This window comes from Cuculus canorus, chromosome 14 (genome assembly GCF_017976375.1).
Source record: "Cuculus canorus isolate bCucCan1 chromosome 14, bCucCan1.pri, whole genome shotgun sequence".
NCBI lineage: Eukaryota > Metazoa > Chordata > Aves > Cuculiformes > Cuculidae > Cuculus > Cuculus canorus.
In genome coordinates, this window is record NC_071414.1 from 1,233,909 (window position 1) to 1,253,753 (window position 19,845).

Consider the following 19,845-nt stretch of genomic DNA (forward strand, 5'->3'; position numbering starts at 1 on the left):
GAAGGAAAAAGAAGGAAAGAAAGGAACGTATGGAGGAAAAAGGAACGCGGCGCAGGTGTCGTGGAGCGTGCGCGCCTTGGGAGAAGAAAGAAACTATAAAGGAGATTACTGGGACGCACCTCTGTCCTGTGAACGGAGATGGTTCCTAACAGCCTCCCTTTAGGTCAGAGTCCCGCGCCCCGTAATTAGCGATGACGCTCCGATTTTACTGCAACGGCACGGAAACAGAGAGGTGAGGGACTGGAGAGGTAACGGGAAAAGAAATAGAGAAAACAAGCAAAGAAACAAAGCTAAAAAAAAAACGAAAAAGCGAGGCAGAAATGACTAAGAAAGTAATTACAGAAGGAGTATCAGTAATTAGCGCTGCTGCTCCGTAATTAGCACCTACGGCTGGGACTCTGACGGTCTCTGTCGCGGTGCCGGAGGCGACTGGGGAGCTGCCAGCGGGGGTGAAGGAGAGAGGGATAGAAGGGAACGGGCAGTGAAGACTCGGTGACGACACGGCGACAACGAAAAAAAGGAGGAGGAGGCAAAAAAAACGAGAGGAGAGAATGTGGTGGGAGAGTAAGGAAGACAAGAAAGTAGACAACGAAAACGTTGCACAGAGAAAAGGAAAAAGAAAGAAAGACGGAAAGAAAGAAATCTATGGAAGGAGAAGGACGGCGGGGTCGGTGGCATGGAGCGTGCGAGGCATGTCAGAAGAAAGGATAAAGGAGATTGCTGGGACGCACCTACATTACCTCTATCCGGTGAACGGAGATGGTTCCTAACTGCCTCGCTCTTAGGTCGGAGTCCAGCGACCCGTAATTAGCGATAGTGCCCCGTAATTATCGCTGATGGCTCTGCCTTTGATCATGTCCACAGCTTCGCAGGAGGCGACTGTCGAGCAGTGAGTGAAGTTAAAGAAGAGAGAAAGATGGAATGGGAAGGGACAGGGGAGAGAAGACTTCTTGCAGTCCAAGACGGAACAGAAGGAAAGAAGAGACGGAACAGAAGAAAGAAGAGAGTAGAGAGAAGAAAGGGAGAGAACAGACTAAATGAGAAGGAAGAAAGAGGAAGAAGGAAAGGAGGAAAGAAAGGAAAAAGTTGGAGCGCAGGCGAGCGGTGGGCGCGGGGCTGGTGCGAGGCTTGTGAGCAGCACACGGTGTCGCTGCAGGCTGAGCCCCGGCGGGGGCGGTCGGGGCGGCGCAGAGCCCGGCTGTGAGCGCGGGGGGGCGGCGCGGGGCGGGCAGGAGAGGAGAGGAGAGGCGGTCGGAGCGTGCGGGCGGCGGCGGGAGCCGTGCGGGGCCCGGGCGGGCGGCGGCGGCGGCTATGATGGGCGCGTGTTGGGGGCCGGCGGTGCGGGTGCTGGTGCTGCAGGCGGCGTGGGCGCTGGTCGGCGGTCAGGTGCGCTACTCGGTGCCGGAGGAAGCGAAGGTGGGGACGGTGGTGGGGCGTGTGGAGCAGGAGCTGGGCCTGGAGGCGGGCGAGGCGGAGGCGCGGCGGCTGCGGCTGGTGGCGCAGGGCCGGCGGGCGAGCGTGGAGGTGAGCGGGGCGAGCGGGGCGCTGGTGGTGAGCGGGCGGCTGGACCGGGAGGAGCTGTGCGGGAAGAGCGCGCCCTGCGCCCTGCGCCTGGAGGTACTGCTCGAGCGGCCGCTGCGCGTCTTCCACGTGGAGCTGGAGGTCACCGACATCAACGACAACGCCCCGCTCTTCCCCGCCGCCCGCAAAAACCTCAGCGTCGCGGAATCGTCTCTGCCGGGGTCTCGTTTCCCGCTGGAGGGCGCGTCGGATGCGGATATCGGAACGAACGCGCAGCTCTCCTACACTCTCAGCCCCAGCGAGTACTTTTCTTTGGATTTGCGGAAAAATGAGGAAGACAGTGAGTTTTTATTCCTGGTGCTCGCCAAACCTCTGGACCGTGAGACGGAGCCCGTGCACCGTTTGTTGCTGACGGCGAGTGACGGGGGCCGTCCGTCTCTGTCGGGCACGATGGAGCTGGTGATCTCGGTGCTGGACACGAACGACAACGCGCCCCAGTTCAACCAATCGGTGTATAAAGTGCAGCTGCCGGAGAGCGCTGCAGAGGGGACACTGGTGATACGGGTGAACGCAACGGATCCAGATGAGGGAAGTAACGGTGAAATTACCTATACAGCTACAGGTTTCGTTCCCTTGAGTGGGAGAGATGTGATTAGAGTCGATCCCAAGACGGGGGAGATCCGTCTCACGGGCACCCTGGACTTTGAAGTGGTCAGAGTATTTGATTTTCGTGTGGAAGCGTCAGACAAGGGGACGCCTCCTCTGTCGAGCCACTGCAAGGTGGTGTTGGAGGTTTTGGACGAGAACGACAACGCGCCCGAGGTGCGGGTGACGTCGCTGTCGGTGCCGGTGCCGGAGGACGCGTCGGTGGGGACGGTGGTGGCGGTGCTGAGCGTGTGGGACCGTGACTCGGGGTCGAACGGTCGCGTGCGTTGCTCGGTGTGGCCGGCGAGTCCGTTCGGTCTGGTGTCGTCGGTGTCGGGGTCGTACTCGCTGGTGGTGCGTGAGGCGCTGGACCGGGAGCGCGTGTCGGAGTACGAGGTGGAGGTGCGTGCGGAGGACGGCGGGGCGCCGGCGCTGGTCGGGAGCAGGCGGGTGCGGGTGCCGGTGTCGGACGTGAACGACAACGCGCCGGCGTTCGCGCAGGCCGTGTACACGGTGCTGGCGCGGGAGAACAACGCGGCGGGGGCGGAGCTGGCGCGGGTGCAGGCGAAGGACCCGGACGAGGCGGGCAACGGTCGCGTTCGGTACTCGTTGTGGGAGGGCGGCGTCGGTGCCGCGGGGGCGGTCGGGGGAGTGGGTTCGGCTTCGAGCTACGTGTCGGTGGAGGCGGAGAGCGGTCGCGTGTGGGCGCTGCGTCCGCTGGACTACGAGGAGGTGCAGGTGCTGGAGTTCGAGGTGCGTGCGGTGGACGCGGGGGAGCCGTCGCTGTGCGGCAACGCGACGGTGCAGGTGTGGGTGTTGGACGAGAACGACAACGCGCCGTCGCTGCTGCCGGCCGCGGGCGTCGGGGCGGGCGCCGGGGCGTCGGGCCGGTCGTCGTCGGTCTGGGAGTCGGTGTCGGGAGAGTCGTCGGGTTCGCTGTGGGCGTGGGCGGCGTGGGGGACGCCGGCGGGGCAGGTGGTGGCCAAGATCCGCGCGGTGGACGCGGACTCGGGCTACAACGCGTGGCTGCGCTACGAGGTGTGGGAGCCGCGGGGGAAGGGCCCGTTCCGCGTGGGGCTGTACAGCGGCGAGGTGAGCACGGCGCGGGCGCTGGAGGAGGCGGACGGCCCGCGGCAGAGGCTGGTGATCGTGGTGCGGGACCACGGGGAGCCGGCGCGCTCGGCCACGGCCACGCTGAGCGTGTCGCTGGGGGAGGGCGGCGAGGCGGCGTCGGCGGCGTCGGGCGCGGGGTCGTCGGGGCCGGGGCTGCGGGCGTCGTCGGGCGCGGAGGGTGGCTCATCGTCCTTGTCGTCCTTGTCGTCGTTGTCGTCGTCGACGAACGCGTGGCTGGTGGCGGCCATCTGCGCGGTGTCGGGGCTGTTGGTGGTGGCGGTGGTGCTGTGCGGAGCGTGGCGGTGGGCGCCGCGGGCGGGCGCGCTGTCGGGGCGCGGGCCGGCGACGCTGGTGTGCGCCAGCCAAGTGGGGAGCTGGTCGTACTCGCAGCGGCAGAGCCGGAGCCTGTGCGTGGCGGAGGGCGCGGGCAAGAGCGACCTGATGGTGTTCAGCCCCAACTGCCCGCCGCCGCCCGCCGCCGCGGCCAAGGAGACGCAGCCGGAGCCGCCCGCTCTGCTGGACACGGTCAGTGCTGCTCCCTCTCTGGCCTCTCGCCCCGCCCCCCGACGGCCCCGGCCCCTTCTCTCCTTTGTTTCCGTTGTTTCCCCGGGTGTGGGCAGGCGCTTGTGGGAAGCAGGCTGAGCTCTCGGGGTCTGCTTGACAGCTTGTTCTCCCGTAAATAAAATCGTTGCTGACAGGGATGAGAAATGCAACGCCATTGGCCTTCGAGATACTCTTGCTGGTGTGTAGCCTTTGCAGCCGAGACTGCTGCAGAGGTGCAAGATGTGTAGGCTGTGTTGGTGACTGTCCTCACAGCACTCTGCTTCGTTCTCACCGTCGCTGATTGCAGCCCGCACTGGCAGTCAATGTGTTTTCTTCCTTCTTTATCTACTTTTCCCATGTTTCTTTTCCAAGTACATTGTAGCTGTGTTCAGTCTTTTGATGTGTTCAGGGAGAAGAGCAGAGCCAAGTTCTGTGTTTAAAACACTTCACCCTAGGAACCCAACACCAAATGCTTCTGCAGAGTACATGTCATGGGTCACACTCTTTTCACTGCCATTTGGTTATTCTCTCACAGCATGGATTTGGTTCCTGTTGCCTTTAGAGTTTTCCTGACCTGTATAAATAATATTGCTCCATGATGCAGAACATCTCCATTGCAGATTGTTGAATGCAGAAGAGAATATGAAGAGAATGTGGCAGTGGCACTGAGTAGGGCCATGTCCTGATGTGAAGGGTGATTGTGAGCAGTGGAAAGGCTTGTGTGTAGGAGCTGGAAATCCTTGGGAAACCATGAAGGTGCTGGGGGGTGGAAAAAATATGCATGTACAGGCCAAAATATGCACAGCACCTCAGTTCTGTTTTTCTCTGGTATGAATTCTCCCACGCAGCTGATATGATGAGTGCTTCTATGCATCAGCATTTACTGAGGTACACTCTAAGAATGAAATCTGTGTGGACTGGTCTAAGAGCTGCCACAGCTCCAATCAGAGGCTCTGTGAGAACTATCATATAATGTGCACGTCTGTAGAGTTTCCACCTGCCAGGACTGAATAGCTCTGAGGTATTGTGAAGTTCAGGCATCTGGGAGGAGTCTGCCAAACACTGTGTGGGTTTGCATCCATGCAGATGTTCTTTGTGCTGATCCTGAGGGAAGGAGAGGATGTATGATGACCTGGGTCATGGTCAGCATGTTGTTTCGATCTGGGGAATATTGCAGTTGTGGAGCAATGTCCAGGTGTTGTGAGAGTGCTGCTGCTCGTGGCATTGATCAGGGCCTGTTCCTGTGTCATGGGGATGGTGACTTGCAGAGGAGAAAAGGTTTGCCTGACGGAAATAATGATACTGGTTGGAACGTGGTCTGTGTCATTGAGGAAGAAATGGAGAATAAGTGCTAAGGTTTAGATCACATTTCCTGTAGTGTGTCTGTCATGGTTTTGCTCCGGGTAGCAAGTAGGTACTACAAGGCCACTTGCTCACTCTTGCCCTTCCCCTTGCCTGCTGGAATGTGGAGGAGAACGGTAAAGAGAGAAGTATAGCTCGTGGTTATATATATATAGTTGTGATAAAGACAGATTAACACAACAACAAAAGAAGAGATAACTAATAACATACATAATGACAGAAGAATATACAAACTCAATACTGCACAGTGCAAGCGTATTGTATGTGGGTAGCTCTGCAGCCTTCTGTCGTTGTGTAGTGAGTGGGCCTCTCTAGTAGCTTCCAGAGCCATTGAAGTTTCCGTGATGGTTCTGTGCTTCTCCTCAGGTTGCGTTTGTACGTGGATGCGATGAGGAGAAGGGTCTAATCTGTTTGTGCTTGATGTCCCCAGCTCTGAATATTCTGTGGTACGAATTCTCCCACCGAGTTGCTACCCTGAGTGCCCTTGTGCTTCATCTTTTGCCGCCGTTCTCTTGTGAAATACAATCCATGTGACCTGAGATCAGAGGTGTCACAGCTCTACCGAGAGGATCTGTAAGATCTCTACCATGCTTCCTTGTGGTGTTTGGAACTGGGATGGCTGTAAAGGCACAAAACATTCAGGGTGAATTTCAGGGAAGGGTCTACCAAACACTGGGTGTCTTCACATCCCTCCAGATGTTCTTTGTGCCATTGATGAGGGAAAGTAAGAGTACGTGAAGGCCTGGGGCATGGACAGAGTGGGTTTTCTTGTTGGGGCATGTTCTTGTGGTGGAACAATGACTGGATATTATTGCAGATATCCTCTGCATGGTCTGGATTAGGGCCTTTGTTACGTCAGGGATGATGTTGTGCACGATGTGTCTTCCCTGAGGAAATGGAGATGTTGTGCAGAACATGGCCTCTGTAATTGGTGAAGAACTGGAGAATATCTATTTAGCTGAATATATCAATCCCCAGGGCTTGTGACAGATGTGTGCAGTAGGAAACCTTGAGAAGAAGGGGAAGATGCCCAGGCAGAGAGTTGTTTGTCTAGGGCCTTCTCAGGATCTCTGAAAGTTCTGCATACCTTAAAGAGCTGTTTTCCTTTGTGGTGTTACCACTTGTGAAGACATCAGCCACACATGCCTTTAAATACTTGGTTTTGGGTTGGAATGATATCACTCATAAAGAAACCTTTAAGAAGTTTGTTAGTGCTCGGTGGTTGCTCCCTTTCTGGACTTTTGCCCTCCACCCCAAATATCTTGGCTTCCTTCTGGCCCCTGGGTCCATTGTTTCCAACGGTCTGGACATGTGCTTTTGGGAACTGGGTGAGTCCACAAAGACTTTGTACTCAGGGCGCGGCTGATGCTTCAGAAGTTTGATGGAGCCTTGACATCTGGGTTTTTGTAGAAGTTCCCTTAGGTCTTTCTCTGGGGCTAAGGAATAAAAGGATTGCTTTATAGAGCAGGCCTTATCTCCCAGAGGTGAGGTTTGGTGTTGGGGGTGTGAGATGTCCTGCTTTAGAATAAATCACTGGTGATTTCTATGAGAGGTGCGACTGCTGTGGAGCAGTGTCTGGGTGTTGTGGCAGTGATGCTGCTAGTGGCATTGATCAGGGCCTGTTCATGCATCATGTGGAGGGCGACTTGCAGAAGAGAAAAGTCTTGCCTGATGGAAATGAAGATGTTGGGTGGAACATGGTCTGTGTCATCGGGGAAGAGCTGGGAAATGACCGCTAATCATTTCCCACTGTGTGTCTGTCATGGTTTTGCTCCTAGACAAGACCTGAGTGCCACAAGGCCACTTGCTCACTCCTTTGCCCTCCCCTTTACCTGTTGGAATGTAGAGGAGAAAGGGAAAGAAAAATGTGTAACTCGTGGGTTGGGATAAAGTCAGTTTAATAGAACAGCAAAGACAGAGAAAAATAACAATAACAATGATCAAAAGATATACAAAATTATTAATACAGTGTGCAAATGTGTTGTAAGGGAATTGCTCCCTTTCTGGACTTTGGCCCTCCACCCCAAATATCTTGGCTTCTTTCTGCCCCCTGGGTCCATTGTTTCCCACGGTCTGAGCATGTGCTTTTGGGAACCGGGGTTTTGTTCCACCACAAGGCCACTTTCTCACTCCCCCCCTTCCCGTTGCCTGTTGGAATGTAGAGGAGAATGGGAAAGAAGAATGAGAGAATAGGAAAGAGGAAAGAAGAATGGGAGAATGGGAAAGAAGAAACTCGTGGGTTGCGATAAAGACAGTTTAATAGAACAGCAAAGAAACAGAAAAATAACAATAATAATGATCAAAAAATATACAAAATTATTAATACACTGTTCAAATGCATTGTAAGTGAGTAGCACTTCAGCTTTCAGTTGTTGTATAGTGGGTAGGCATCTCTAGTAGCTTCCAGAGCCATTGAAGTTGCTGTGATGGTTCCTTGCTCCTCCTCAGGTGGGGTTTGTAATTGGATGTGAGGAGAAGTTGATCTTAATCTGTTTGTGCTTGGTGTCCCTTACCTGTGCACTTGCACCACTGGCCTCACTAGACATGATGTGTCCCTTTGTCATGCTTAGCTCGCATACATGCTTGAACAGCCCAGATCCTTCAGTGCAGCCTTGCTTTGGGTTTTCTTTAGTACAAGTTCTCCCACAAAGGTCACATTGGTAGTGCTGTTGCATTTCATCATTTGCCATTGTTTTCTTGCAAAACTGAATCCGTGTGGCCTGAGATTGGAGCTGTCACAGCTCTACTGACAGGATCTGTAAGATTTCTACTGTAAGAAATCTTTTTGTGCTGTAAAGGCACAAAACATTAAGGTAAACTTCAGGGAAGAGTCTGCCAGACACTGTGTGTCTTTACATGCCTCCAGATGTTCTTTGTGCCATTGATGAGGGAAGGTAAGAGTATGTTAAGGCCTGGGTCATGGACAGAGTGGGTTTTCTTGTTGGGGTGTGTTCTTGTGGTGGAAGAATGAGTGGATATTATTGCAGAGATCCCCTGACTGGTCTTGATTCGGGCCTGTGTCACGTGAAGGATGACATTGAGCAGGGAGGAGTCTTCCCTGAGGAAATGGAGATGTACAGAACGTGGACAGTGTAACTGGTGAAGAAGTGGAGAATATCTCCTTAGCTGGACGTATGCTTCAGCAGGGCTTGGGGTGGACATTTCCAGTAGAAAGCCTTGGGGAAGATGCCTAGTGCGGAGAGTTGTTTGCCTGCTGTCTTCTCAGGATCTCTGGGAGTTCTGCATGTCTCAGAGAGCTGTTTTTCTTTGTGATTTTACTGCTTGCGAAGACATCAGCCACATATCCCTTTAATCCCTTGGTTTTAAGGTGGAATGTTGTCAGTCAAAGACAAATCTTAATGAATATTTTCACTGCTGCTGAGATTCTCCGACCCTCTCCTTGGGTACCTTTCTGCTCTTGATCTTGCTAGGGAAGGAGCAGAAGTGCTCTTTGTACTCAAGTTGCTGGGAAGCCTTGCATTTCAATACCGTGTCCTGGATGCCTTTGCTTTTCTTCTTTAGTCTTAGCAAAAACTCCTACCCCTTTGGGTTTTCCTTCTCTCTGCTTGGCAATATCTTGTTAATACTGGATGAGCTGCAGAGGTCAGAGTTTTGGCAGCTGTGAGGTTGTAGAGGTTTGGGCGTCTGGCCATCATTGTTGGCTTTTCCCCTCTCTGGAGCTGAGGCTGATGTTGAGAGAATGTCCTTAGCTTTCATGGCTGCCTCTTGCTTCCCTTGTGGTAGAAGATCCTAAGGGATCACGACACACTGTTCGGTGATTTCAAAGCTTTTGGAGAATGACAGTAATGTCTTTCTGCCCAGTTTCACTAGAAATCATGGATAATGTTAAGGGAAAATATCTCTTGGACCCAATTTTGCTGTCCTGAAACTGTTCCCTTTTCTGAAGAAGCAGCCAGGGATACTACAGGTAAGTCAATGATACCTAAAGAGGGTGAATTTGAGAGACGGATGTGCTTTTGTTCCTGTTTTGTTCTGTTATCTTCATGTTGGATAAATGGAATGTTGCCTGGATTGTCATGCATGTAGGTGTGGGCCAGCAAAGCCCCACTGCCTGCTCTCATTCCATTCCTGCTGCTTCCAGGAATCCTGTGAGGTGATGGCAGAAGGACAGATGGGAGAGGGACTCCAGTGACTTTCTCGGAGTGGATACATTGAGCATCGCTGGGATGATCTCATCCAAAATTCCGTGGCTTTCCCGTTGTCTCTTTTGTTTGGCTGAGTGCAGTGTGGCTCCTGCTGATGGAAGAGAGAATTATTCCGTGAGGACTAATGCTCCCGGGCACCCAGGTTCTGGCTGTGATGTGCCGGCAGTGCATGCCTGCCCACAGGAAGAAGCAAGAGCTTGACATTTGGTGTGCAGGTGGAAGGAACATGCTCTGCCTCAAGGTTTCTGGAGTTTGGAAGCTGTGGGTACCCCGTGCTTTTTTATCCTTGCCGGAGGATTGATGTGTTGAGCTGTGATAGGTGTGATTTCGCAACTGAAATATCCCCCATGTGTTGTCTGGACTTTTTGGAGTGTGTTTTATTAAACGTCCAAGTGGCTGGTGCTTGGTCTTGTGTTTGTGTTGGTGGTGGGTTTTGTCCAGTGTAGCAGAGCTTTGCCATGTGATGGCCTTGCTCTGATATTTTCTGTGTCCCTGAGAGGCCTGGAGGCTGAAGATCTTGGCTTTCTTTCAAAAGGGAAGGAGTGGTGCGGCAGCAGTTTGTCTTGCCTAGACTGGAGGACAGGAGAAATGTTTTTTCCCTTGCGGGGAGGTGGAATGCAGTAGGGAAGAAGAATGAAAGCTCTTGCCCAAGGGCATGTCCGTGCTTCATGTCAAACGTGTTACAGACATGTAAAATACATTGGTGGAGGCCGAAAGGAAAGAAGAGACAAGTGTGGAAGCAGAAGTAAAGGGGAAGTAAAAGTTGGGCAGGGTCACAAAAGGAGGGTGAAGGTGAAAAAAAAGATGAAAGAAAGAGAAATGGAGAAGAAAAGCAGGGACTGCAAGGAAAATGCAAACAAGGAAGAAACAAAGAAGGAAGGAAAAGAAAGGAAGGCAGGAAGAGCTGGTAGAGGAGATTCCGAGCTTCATTAACATTCTCTTATAAAGTGAATGGAGCTGAGGATCTCGGCATCCTCGGCACTCTGGGCCGGTGTGCAAGGCTTGACGGAAAGTGGTGACGAAGAGGAAGGAGGTTTTGTCAAAGGCACACGGCGGGTGTGATGGGATCCTAGAGAAAGCGTGGTGGGAAAGCAGCGAAAGCAGATGTAAAAATGGAAGAAGGGAAAGAAAAGGGTTGGGGCAGAAGAGGTAAGAGAAGAGAGACAACAGAAAGAAAATCAAACCCGAACGAAGCAAACGATGTGGAGAAAGATGGAGGGATAAACGATTTTACTGCAACGGCACGGAAACAGAGAGGTGAGGGACTGGAGAGGTCACGGGAAAAGAAAAAGAGAAAACAAGCAAAGAAACAGAACTTAAAATAAAAATGAAAAAGCGAGACAGAAATGACTAAGAAAGTAATTACAAAAGGAAGATGAGAAGGTAGAGAAAGAAAGGAAGAAACGATAAAGGAAAAGACCAGGGTGCAAAGAGGTTTTCTACAGTCGCTGAATGGACTTGGTCCTTAATAGCCTCCCCTTTGTTCAGAGTATCCGTAATTAGCGCTGCTGCTCAGTAATTAGCACCTACGGCTGGGACTTTAACGGTCTCTGCTGCGGCGCCGGAGGGGACTGGGGAGCTGCCATGGGGGTGAAGAAGAGAGAGGGATGGAAGGGAAAGGGGAAGCGGAGTGAAGACTCATGGACGGCAGGGCAAGAAAGGAACTTGAGAAGAAGGAGAAAAGGAAAAGGGAAAGATAGAATGCGGTGGGAGAGTAAGGAAGACAAGAGAGTAGACAACGAAAACCTTGCACAAAGAAAAGGAAAAAGAAAGACGGAAAGAAAGAAATCTATGGAAGGAAAAGGACGGCGGGGTCGGTGGCATGGAGCATGCGAGGCTTTGTAGAAGAAAGAAAGGATAAAGGAGATTACTGGGACGCACCGACATTGCCTCTATTTGGTGAAAGGAGATGGTTCCTAACAGCCTCGCTTTAGGTCGGAGTCCAGCGACCCGTAATTAGCGATAGTCCTCCGTAATTCGCTGATGGCTCTGCCTTTGATCATCTCCGCCGGAGGCTACTGGGGAGCTGCCAGCGGGAGAAAGAAGGATGGAAGGAAAGGGGACTTAAGACTCATGGAAGGCAGGGCAAGAAGGGAACAGGAAAAGGATGAGAAAATAAAAAGGGAAAGAGAGAATGCGGTGAGAGAGGAAGGAAGACAAGAAAGTAGAAAAGGAAAACGTTGCAACGAGAAAGGGAAAAGGAAAGAAAGGAATGTATGGAAGGAAAAGGAGCGGGGCGCAGGTGGCATGGAGGGTGTGAGGCTTGGGAGAAGAAAGAAATTATAAAGGAGATTACTGGGACGCACCGACATTACCTCTGTCCAGTGAACGGAGATGGTCCCTAACTGCCTCGATTTAGGTCGGAGTCCAGCTACCCGTAATTAGCGATGACGCCCAGTAATTATCGCTGATGGCTCTGTCTTTGATCATCTCCACAGCGGCGCCGGAGGCGACTGTCGAGCAGTGAGTGGAGATAAAGAAGAGAGAAAGATGGAATGGGAAGGGACAGGGAGAGAAGACTCGGGGGCTGCAGGGCAAGAAGGAACAGGAGAAGGAAAAGAAGAGACGGAACAGAAGAAAGAAGAGAGTAGAAGGAAAAGAAGAATGTAGAAAAGGGAACGGAAGAAGAGAGTAGAAAGAAGAAAGGGAGGGAACAGACTAAATGAGAAGGAAGAAAGAGGAAGAAGGAAAGGAGGGAAAAAGCGGGAGAGCGGAGCGCAGGCGAGCGGTGGGCGCGGGGCTGGTGCGAGGCTTGTGAGCAGCACACGGTGTCGCTGCAGGCTGAGCCCCGGCGGGGGCGGTCGGGGCGGCGCAGAGCCCGGCTGTGAGCGCGGGGGGGCGGCGCGGGGCGGGCAGGAGAGGAGAGGCGGTCGGGGCTTGCGGGCGGCGGCGGGAGCCGTGCGGGGCCCGGGCGGGCGGCGGCGGCGGCTATGATGGGCGCGTGTTGGGGGCCGGCGGTGCGGGTGCTGGTGCTGCAGGCGGCGTGGGCGCTGGTCGGCCGTCAGGTGCGCTACTCGGTGCCGGAGGAAGCGAAGGTGGGGACGGTGGTGGGGCGTGTGGCGCAGGAGCTGGGCCTGGAGGCGGGCGAGGCGGAGGCGCGGCGGCTGCGGCTGGTGGCGCAGGGCCGGCGGGCGAGCGTGGAGGTGAGCGGGGCGAGCGGGGCGCTGGTGGTGAGCGGGCGGCTGGACCGGGAGGAGCTGTGCGGGAAGAGCGCGCCCTGCGCCCTGCGCCTGGAGGTGCTGCTCGAGCGGCCGCTGCGCGTCTTCCACGTGGAGCTGGAGGTCACCGACATCAACGACAACGCCCCGCTCTTCCCCGCCGCCCGCAAGAACCTCAGTATCGCGGAGCTGTCTCTGCCGGGGTCCCGTTTCCCGCTGGAGGGCGCGTCGGATGCGGATATCGGAACGAACGCGCAGCTCTCCTACACTCTCAGCCCCAGCGAGCACTTCTCTCTGGATATACAGCGGAGTGAAGGGTATTCAGAATCTCTCTTCCTGTTGCTCGCCAAACCTCTGGACCGTGAGACGGAGCCCGTGCACCGTTTGTTGCTGACGGCGAGTGACGGGGGCCGTCCGTCTCTGTCGGGCACGATGGAGCTGGTGGTCTCGGTGCTGGACGCGAACGACAACGCGCCCCAGTTCAACCAATCGGTGTATAAAGTGCAGCTGCCTGAGAATGCAGAACGCGGAGCTTTAGTCATAAGGCTTAACGCCACAGATTTGGATGAGGGTCTCAATAACGAATTTACTTACAGTATCGTGAGTTCTCTTCCTGTTGGTAACAGAGATCTGTTCACCCTCGATCCCAAGACGGGGGAGATCCGTCTCACGGGCACCCTGGACTTTGAAGAAGTCTCTATACAGGAGATACAAATTAAAGTGACAGACAAGGGGACACCCCCGATGTCGGGCCACTGCAAGGTGGTGTTGGAGGTTTTGGACGAGAACGACAACGCGCCCGAGGTGCGGGTGACGTCGCTGTCGGTGCCGGTGCCGGAGGACGCGTCGGTGGGGACGGTGGTGGCGGTGCTGAGCGTGTGGGACCGTGACTCGGGGTCGAACGGTCGCGTGCGTTGCTCGGTGTGGCCGGCGAGTCCGTTCGGTCTGGTGTCGTCGGTGTCGGGGTCGTACTCGCTGGTGGTGCGTGAGGCGCTGGACCGGGAGCGCGTGTCGGAGTACGAGGTGGAGGTGCGTGCGGAGGACGGCGGGGCGCCGGCGCTGGTCGGGAGCAGGCGGGTGCGGGTGCCGGTGTCGGACGTGAACGACAACGCGCCGGCGTTCGCGCAGGCCGTGTACACGGTGCTGGCGCAGGAGAACAATGCGGCGGGGGCGGAGCTGGCGCGGGTGCAGGCGAAGGACCCGGACGAGGCGGGCAACGGTCGCGTTCGGTACTCGTTGTGGGAGGGCGGCGTCGGAGCCGCGGGGGCGGTCGGGGGAGTGGTTTCGGCGTCGAGCTACGTGTCGGTGGAGGCGGAGAGCGGTCGCGTGTGGGCGCTGCGTCCGCTGGACTACGAGGAGGTGCAGGTGCTGGAGTTCGAGGTGCGTGCGGTGGACGCGGGGGAGCCGTCGCTGTGCGGCAACGCGACGGTGCAGGTGTGGGTGTTGGACGAGAACGACAACGCGCCGTCGCTGCTGCCGGCCGCGGGCGTCGGGGCGGGCGCCGGGGCGTCGGGCCGGTCGTCGTCGGTCTGGGAGTCGGTGTCGGGAGAGTCGTCGGGTTCGCTGTGGGCGTGGGCGGCGTGGGGGACGCCGGCGGGGCAGGTGGTGGCCAAGATCCGCGCGGTGGACGCGGACTCGGGCTACAACGCGTGGCTGCGCTACGAGGTGTGGGAGCCGCGGGGGAAGGGCCCGTTCCGCGTGGGGCTGTACAGCGGCGAGGTGAGCACGGCGCGGGCGCTGGAGGAGGCGGACGGCCCGCGGCAGAGGCTGGTGATCGTGGTGCGGGACCACGGCGAGCCGGCGCGCTCGGCCACGGCCACGCTGAGCGTGTCGCTGGGGGAGGGCGGCGAGGCGGCGTCGGCGTCGTCGGGCGCGGGGTCGTCGGGGCCGGGGCTGCGGGCGTCGTCGGGCGCGGAGGGTGGTTCGTCGTCCTTGTCGTCCTTGTCGTCGTTGTCGTCGTCGACGAACGCGTGGCTGGTGGCGGCCATCTGCGCGGTGTCGGGGCTGTTGGTGGTGGCGGTGGTGCTGTGCGGAGCGTGGCGGTGGGCGCCGCGGGCGGGCGCGCTGTCGGGGCGCGGGCCGGCGACGCTGGTGTGCGCCAGCCAAGTGGGGAGCTGGTCGTACTCGCAGCGGCAGAGCCGGAGCCTGTGCGTGGCGGAGGGCGCGGGCAAGAGCGACCTGATGGTGTTCAGCCCCAACTGCCCGCCGCCGCCCGCCGCCGCGGCCAAGGAGACGCAGCCGGAGCCGCCCGCGCTGCTGGACACGGTCAGTGCTGCTCCCTCTCTGGCCTCTCGCCCCGCCCCCCGACGGCCCCGGCCCCTTCTGTCCCTTGTTTCCGTTGTTTCCCCGGGTGTGGGCAGGCGCTTGTGGGAAGCAGGCTGAGCTCTCGGGGTCTGCTTGACAGCTTGTTCTCCCGTAGAATAAAATCGCTGCTGTCAGGGATGAGAGGTGCAACACCATTGGTTTTCAAGATACTGTTGCTGGTGTGTAGTATTTACAGCCGAGCTTGCTTCAGGGGTGCAAGATGTGTAGGCTGTGTTGGTGACTGTCCTCACAGCACTCTACTTCGTTCTCACTGTCGCTGATTGCAGCCCGCACTGGCAGTCAGTGTGTTTTTTTCCTTCTTTATCTACTTTTCCCATGTTTGTTTTCCAAGTACATGGTAGCTGTGTTCAGTCTTTTGATGTGTTCAGAGAGAGGAGCGGAGCCAAGTTCTGTGTTAAAAACACTTCACCCTAGAAACCCAACACTAAATGCTTCTGCAGAGTAGATGCCATGGTCACACTCTTTTCACCGCCATTTGGTTATTCTCTCACAGCATGGATTTGGTTCCTGTTGCCTTTAGAGTTTTCCTGACCTGTATAAATAATATTGCTCCATGATGCAGAACATCTCCATTGCAGATTGTTGAATGCAGAAGAGAATATGAAGAGAATGTGGCAGTGGCACTGAGTAGGGCCATGTCCTGATGTAAAGGGTGATCGTGAGCAGTGGAAAGGCTTGTGTGTAGAAGCTGGAAATCCTTGGGAAACCATGAAGGTGCTGGGGGGTGGAAAAAGTATGCATGTACAGGCCAAAATGTGCACAGCACCTCAGTTCTGTTTTTCTCTGGTATGAATTCTCCCACCCAGCTGATATGATGAGTGCTTCTATGCATCAGCATTTACTGAGGTGCACTCTAAGAATGAAATCCGTGTGGACTGGTCTAAGAGCTGTCACAGCTCCAATCAGAGGCTCTGTGAGAACTATCATATAATGTGCACGTCTGTAGAGTTTCCACCTGCCAGGACTGAATAGCTCTGAGGTATTGTGGTTGAAGTTCAGGCATCTGGGAGGAGTCTGCCAAACACTGTGTGGGTTTGCATCCATGCAGATGTTCTTTGTGCTGATCCTGAGGGAAGGAGAGGATATATGATGACCTGGGTCATGGTCAGCATGTTGTTTAGATCTGGGGAATATTGCAGTTGTGGAGCAATGTCCTGGTGTTGTGAGAGTGCTGCTGCTCGTGGCATTGATCAGGGCCTGTTCCTGTGTCATGGGGATGGTGACTTGCAGAGGAGAAAAGTTTTATCTGACAGAAATAATGATACTGGTTGGAACGTGGTCTGTGCCATTGAGGAAGAAATGGAGAATAAGTGCTAAGGTTTAGATTTTATTTCCTGTAGTGTGTCTGTCATGGTTTTGCTCCGGGTAGCAAGTAGGTACTACAAGGCCACTTGCTCACTCTTGCCCTTCCCCTTGCCTGCTGGAATGTGGAGGAGAACGGTAAAGAGAAAAGTATAGCTCATGGGTTGGGATAAAGACAGATTAAGAGAACAGCAAAAGAAGAGATAACTAATAACATACATAATGACAGAAGAATATACAAACTCAATACTGCACAGTGCAAGCGTGTTGTATGTGGGTAGCTCTTCAGCCTTCTGTCGTTGTGGAGTGGGTGAGCATCTCTTCCAGATGGCTCTGGGCAAACTTCCAGAGCCATTGAAGTTTCCGTGATGGTTCTATGCTTCTTCTCAGGTTGCGTTTGTACGTGGATGCGATGAGGAGAAGGGTCTAATCTGTTTGTGCTTGATGTCCCCAGCTCTGAATATTCTGTGGTACGAATTCTCCCACCAAGTTGCTACCCTGAGTGCCCTTGTGCTTCATCTTTTGCCGCCGTTCTCTTGTGAAATACAATCCATGTGGCCTGAGATCAGAGGTGTCACAGCTCTACCGAGAGGATCTGTAAGATCTCTACCATGCTTCCTTGTGGTGTTTGGAACTGGGATGGCTGTAAAGGCACAAAACATTCAGGGTGAATTTCAGGGAAGGGTCTACCAAACACTGGGTGTCTTCACATCCCTCCAGATGTTCTTTGTGCCATTGATGAGGGAAGGTAAGAGTATGTTAAGGCCTGGGTCATGGACAGAGTGGGTTTTCTTGTTGGGGTGTGTTCTTGTGGTGGAAGAATGAGTGGATATTATTGCAGAGATCCCCTGACTGGTCTTGATTCGGGCCTGTGTCACGTGAAGGATGACATTGAGCAGGGAGGAGTCTTCCCTGAGGAAATGGAGATGTACAGAACGTGGACAGTGTAACTGGTGAAGAAGTGGAGAATATCTCCTTAGCTGGACGTATGCTTCAGCAGGGCTTGGGGTGGACATTTCCAGTAGAAAGCCTTGGGGAAGATGCCTAGTACAGAGAGTTGTTTGCCTGCTGTCTTCTCAGGATCTCTGGGAGTTCTGCATATCTTAGAGAGCTGTTTTTCTTTGTGATTTTACTGCTTGTGAAGACATCAGCCACATATCCCTTTAATCCCTTGGTTTTAAGGTGGAATGTTGTCAGTCAAAGACAAATCTTAATGAATATTTTCACTGCTGCTGAGATTCTCCGACCCTCTCCTTGGGTGCCTTTCTGCTCTTGGTCTTGCTAGGGAAGGCGCAGAAGTGCTCTTTGTACTCAAGTTGCTGGGAAACCTTGCATTTCAATACCGTGTCCTGGATGCCTTTACTTTTCTTCTTTAGTCTTAGCAAAAACTCCTACCCCTTTGGGTTTTCCTTCTCTCTGCTTGGCAATATCTTGTTAATACTGGATGAGCTGCAGAGGTCAGAGTTTTGGCAGCTGTGAGGTTGTAGAGGTTTGGGCGTCTGGCCATCATTGTTGGCTTTTCCCCTCTCTGGAGCTGAGGCTGATGTTGAGAGAATGTCCTTAGCTTTCATGGCTGCCTCTTGCTTCCCTTGTGGTAGAAGATCCTAAGGGATCACGACACACTGTTCGGTGATTTCAAAGCTTTTGGAGAATGACAGTAATGTCTTTCTGCCCAGTTTCACTAGAAATCATGGATAATGTTAAGGGAAAATATCTCTTGGACCCAATTTTGCTGTCCTGAAACTGTTCCCTTTTCTGAAGAAGCAGCCAGGGATACTACAGGTAAGTCAATGATACCTAAAGAGGGTGAATTTGAGAGATGGATGTGCTTTTGTTCCTGTTTTGTTCTGTTATCTTCATGTTGGATCAATGGAGTGCTGCCTGGATTGTCGTGCATGTAGGTGTGGGCCAGCAAAGCCCCACTGCCTGCTCTCATTCCATTCCTGCTGCTTCCAGGAATCCTGTGAGGTGATGACAGAAGGACAGATGGGAGAGGGACTCCAGTGACTTTCCCGGAGTGGATACATTGAGCATCGCTGGGATGATCTCATCCAAAATTCCGTGGCTTTCCCGTTGTCTCTTTTGTTTGGCTGAGTGCAGTGTGGCTCCTGCTGATGGAAGAGAGAATTATTCTGTGAGGACTAATGCCCCCGGGCACCCAGGTTCTGGCTGCGATGTGCCGGCAGTGCATGCCTGCCCACAGGAAGAAGCAAGAGCTTGACATTTGGTGTGCAGGTGGAAGGAACATGCTCTGCCTCAAGGTTTCTGAAGTTTGGGAGCTGTGGGTACCCCGTGCTTTTTTATCCTTGCCGGAGGATTGATGTGTTGAGCTGTGATAGGTGTGATTTCGCAACTGAAATATCCCCCATGTGTTGTCTGGACTTTTTGGAGTGTGTTTTATTAAACGTCCAAATGGTTGGTGCTTGGTCTTGTGTTTGTGTTGGTGGTGGGTTTTGTCCAGTGTAGCAGAGCTTTGCCATGTGATGGCCTTGCTCTGATATTTTCTGTGTCCCTGAGAGGCCTGGAGGCTGAAGATCTTGGCTTTCTTTCAAAAGGGAAAGAGTGGTGCGGCAGCAGTTTGTCTTGCCTAGACTGGAGGACAGGAGAAAAGTTTTTTCCCTTGCGGGGAGGTGGAATGCAGTAGGGAAGAGGAATGAAAGCTCTTGCCGAAGGGCACGTCCGTGCTTCATGTCAAACGTGTTACAGACATGTAAAATACATTGGTGGAGGCCGAAAGGAAAGAAGAGACAAGTGTGGAAGCAGAAGTAAAGGGGAAGTAAAAGTCGGGCAGGGTCACAAAAGGATGGTGAAGGTGAAAAAAAGATGAAAGAAAGAGAAATGGAGAAGAAAAGCAGAGACTGCAAGGAAAATGCAAACAAGGAAGAAACAAAGAAGGAAGGAAAAGAAAGGAAGGCAGGAAGAGCTGGTTGAGGAGATTCCTAGCTTCATTAACGTTCTCTTATAAAGTGAATGGAGTTGAGGATCTCGGCATCCTTGGCACTCTGGGCCGGTGTGCAAGGCTTGACGGAAAGTGGTGACGAAGAGGAAGGAGGTTTTGTCAAAGAGCACGGCCGTTCTGCATGGCGGGTGTGATGGGATCCTAGAGAAAGTGTGGTGGGAAAGCAGAGAAAGCAGATGTAAAAATGGAAGAAGGGGAAGAAAAGGGTTGGGGCAGAAGAGGTAAGAGAAGAGAGACAACAGAAAGAAAATCAAACCCGAACGAAGCAAACGATGTGGAGAAAGATGGAGGGATAAACGATTTTACTGCAACGGCACGGAAACAGAGAGGTGAGGGACTGGAGAGGTCACGGGAAAAGAAAAAGAGAAAACAAGCAAAGAAACAGAACTTAAAATAAAAATGAAAAAGCGAGACAGAAATGACTAAGAAAGTAATTACAAAAGGAAGATGAGAAAGTAGAGAAAGGAAGAAACGATAAAGGAAAAGACCAGGGTGCAAAGAGGTTTTCTACAGTCGCTGAATGGACTTGGTCCTTAATAGTCTCCCCTTTGTTCAGAGTATCCGTAATTAGCGCTGCTGCTCAGTAATTAGCACCTACGGCTGGGACTTTAACGGTCTCTGCTGCGGCGCCGGAGGGGACTGGGGAGCTGCCAGGGGGGTGAAGAAGAGAGAAGGATGGAAGGGAAAGGGGAAGCGGAGTGAAGACTCAAGGACGGCAGGGCAAGAAAGGAACTTGAGAAGAAGGAGAAAA

The 19,845-nt window shown here is 53.9% G+C and overlaps 2 protein-coding genes across 3 annotated transcripts; both read left to right on the plus strand.

Annotated features, from left to right (window-relative positions):
- The first annotated feature begins 1,216 nt into the window (after positions 1 to 1,216).
- LOC128853679 (protocadherin alpha-2-like) lies at positions 1,217 to 11,817 on the plus strand. Of its 2 annotated transcripts, none has more exons than XM_054080041.1 (2): positions 1,217 to 3,804; positions 9,287 to 11,817. In XM_054080041.1, exons 1-2 carry the CDS (start codon positions 1,312 to 1,314, stop codon positions 9,335 to 9,337), a joined length of 2,544 nt encoding a protein of 847 aa, XP_053936016.1. In that variant the 5' UTR covers positions 1,217 to 1,311; the 3' UTR covers positions 9,338 to 11,817. The 2 variants fall into 2 exon arrangements, 1 of the variants encoding a protein (XP_053936016.1); XR_008452351.1 differs by lacking the exon at positions 1,217 to 3,804 and adding an exon at positions 5,368 to 9,112.
- A 466-nt stretch (positions 11,818 to 12,283) lies between these two features.
- LOC128853610 (protocadherin alpha-2-like) lies at positions 12,284 to 14,890 on the plus strand. The gene has a single exon (XM_054079706.1). The coding sequence runs from the start codon at positions 12,284 to 12,286 to the stop codon at positions 14,888 to 14,890; it is 2,607 nt and encodes an 868-aa protein (XP_053935681.1).
- The last annotated feature ends 4,955 nt before the right edge of the window (positions 14,891 to 19,845 follow it).

Bases quoted from the DNA above. Each gene is read 5' to 3' on its own strand.
- LOC128853610 (XM_054079706.1), top strand. From the start codon at position 12,284: ATGGGCGCGTGTTGGGGGCCGGCGGTGCGGGTGCTGGTGCTGCAGGCG.
- LOC128853679 (XM_054080041.1), top strand. From the start codon at position 1,312: ATGATGGGCGCGTGTTGGGGGCCGGCGGTGCGGGTGCTGGTGCTGCAG. The intron at 3,805-9,286 runs GTCAGTGCTGCT...TGCTGCTTCCAG, and splicing joins CGCCCGCTCTGCTGGACACG to GAATCCTGTGAGGTGATGGC.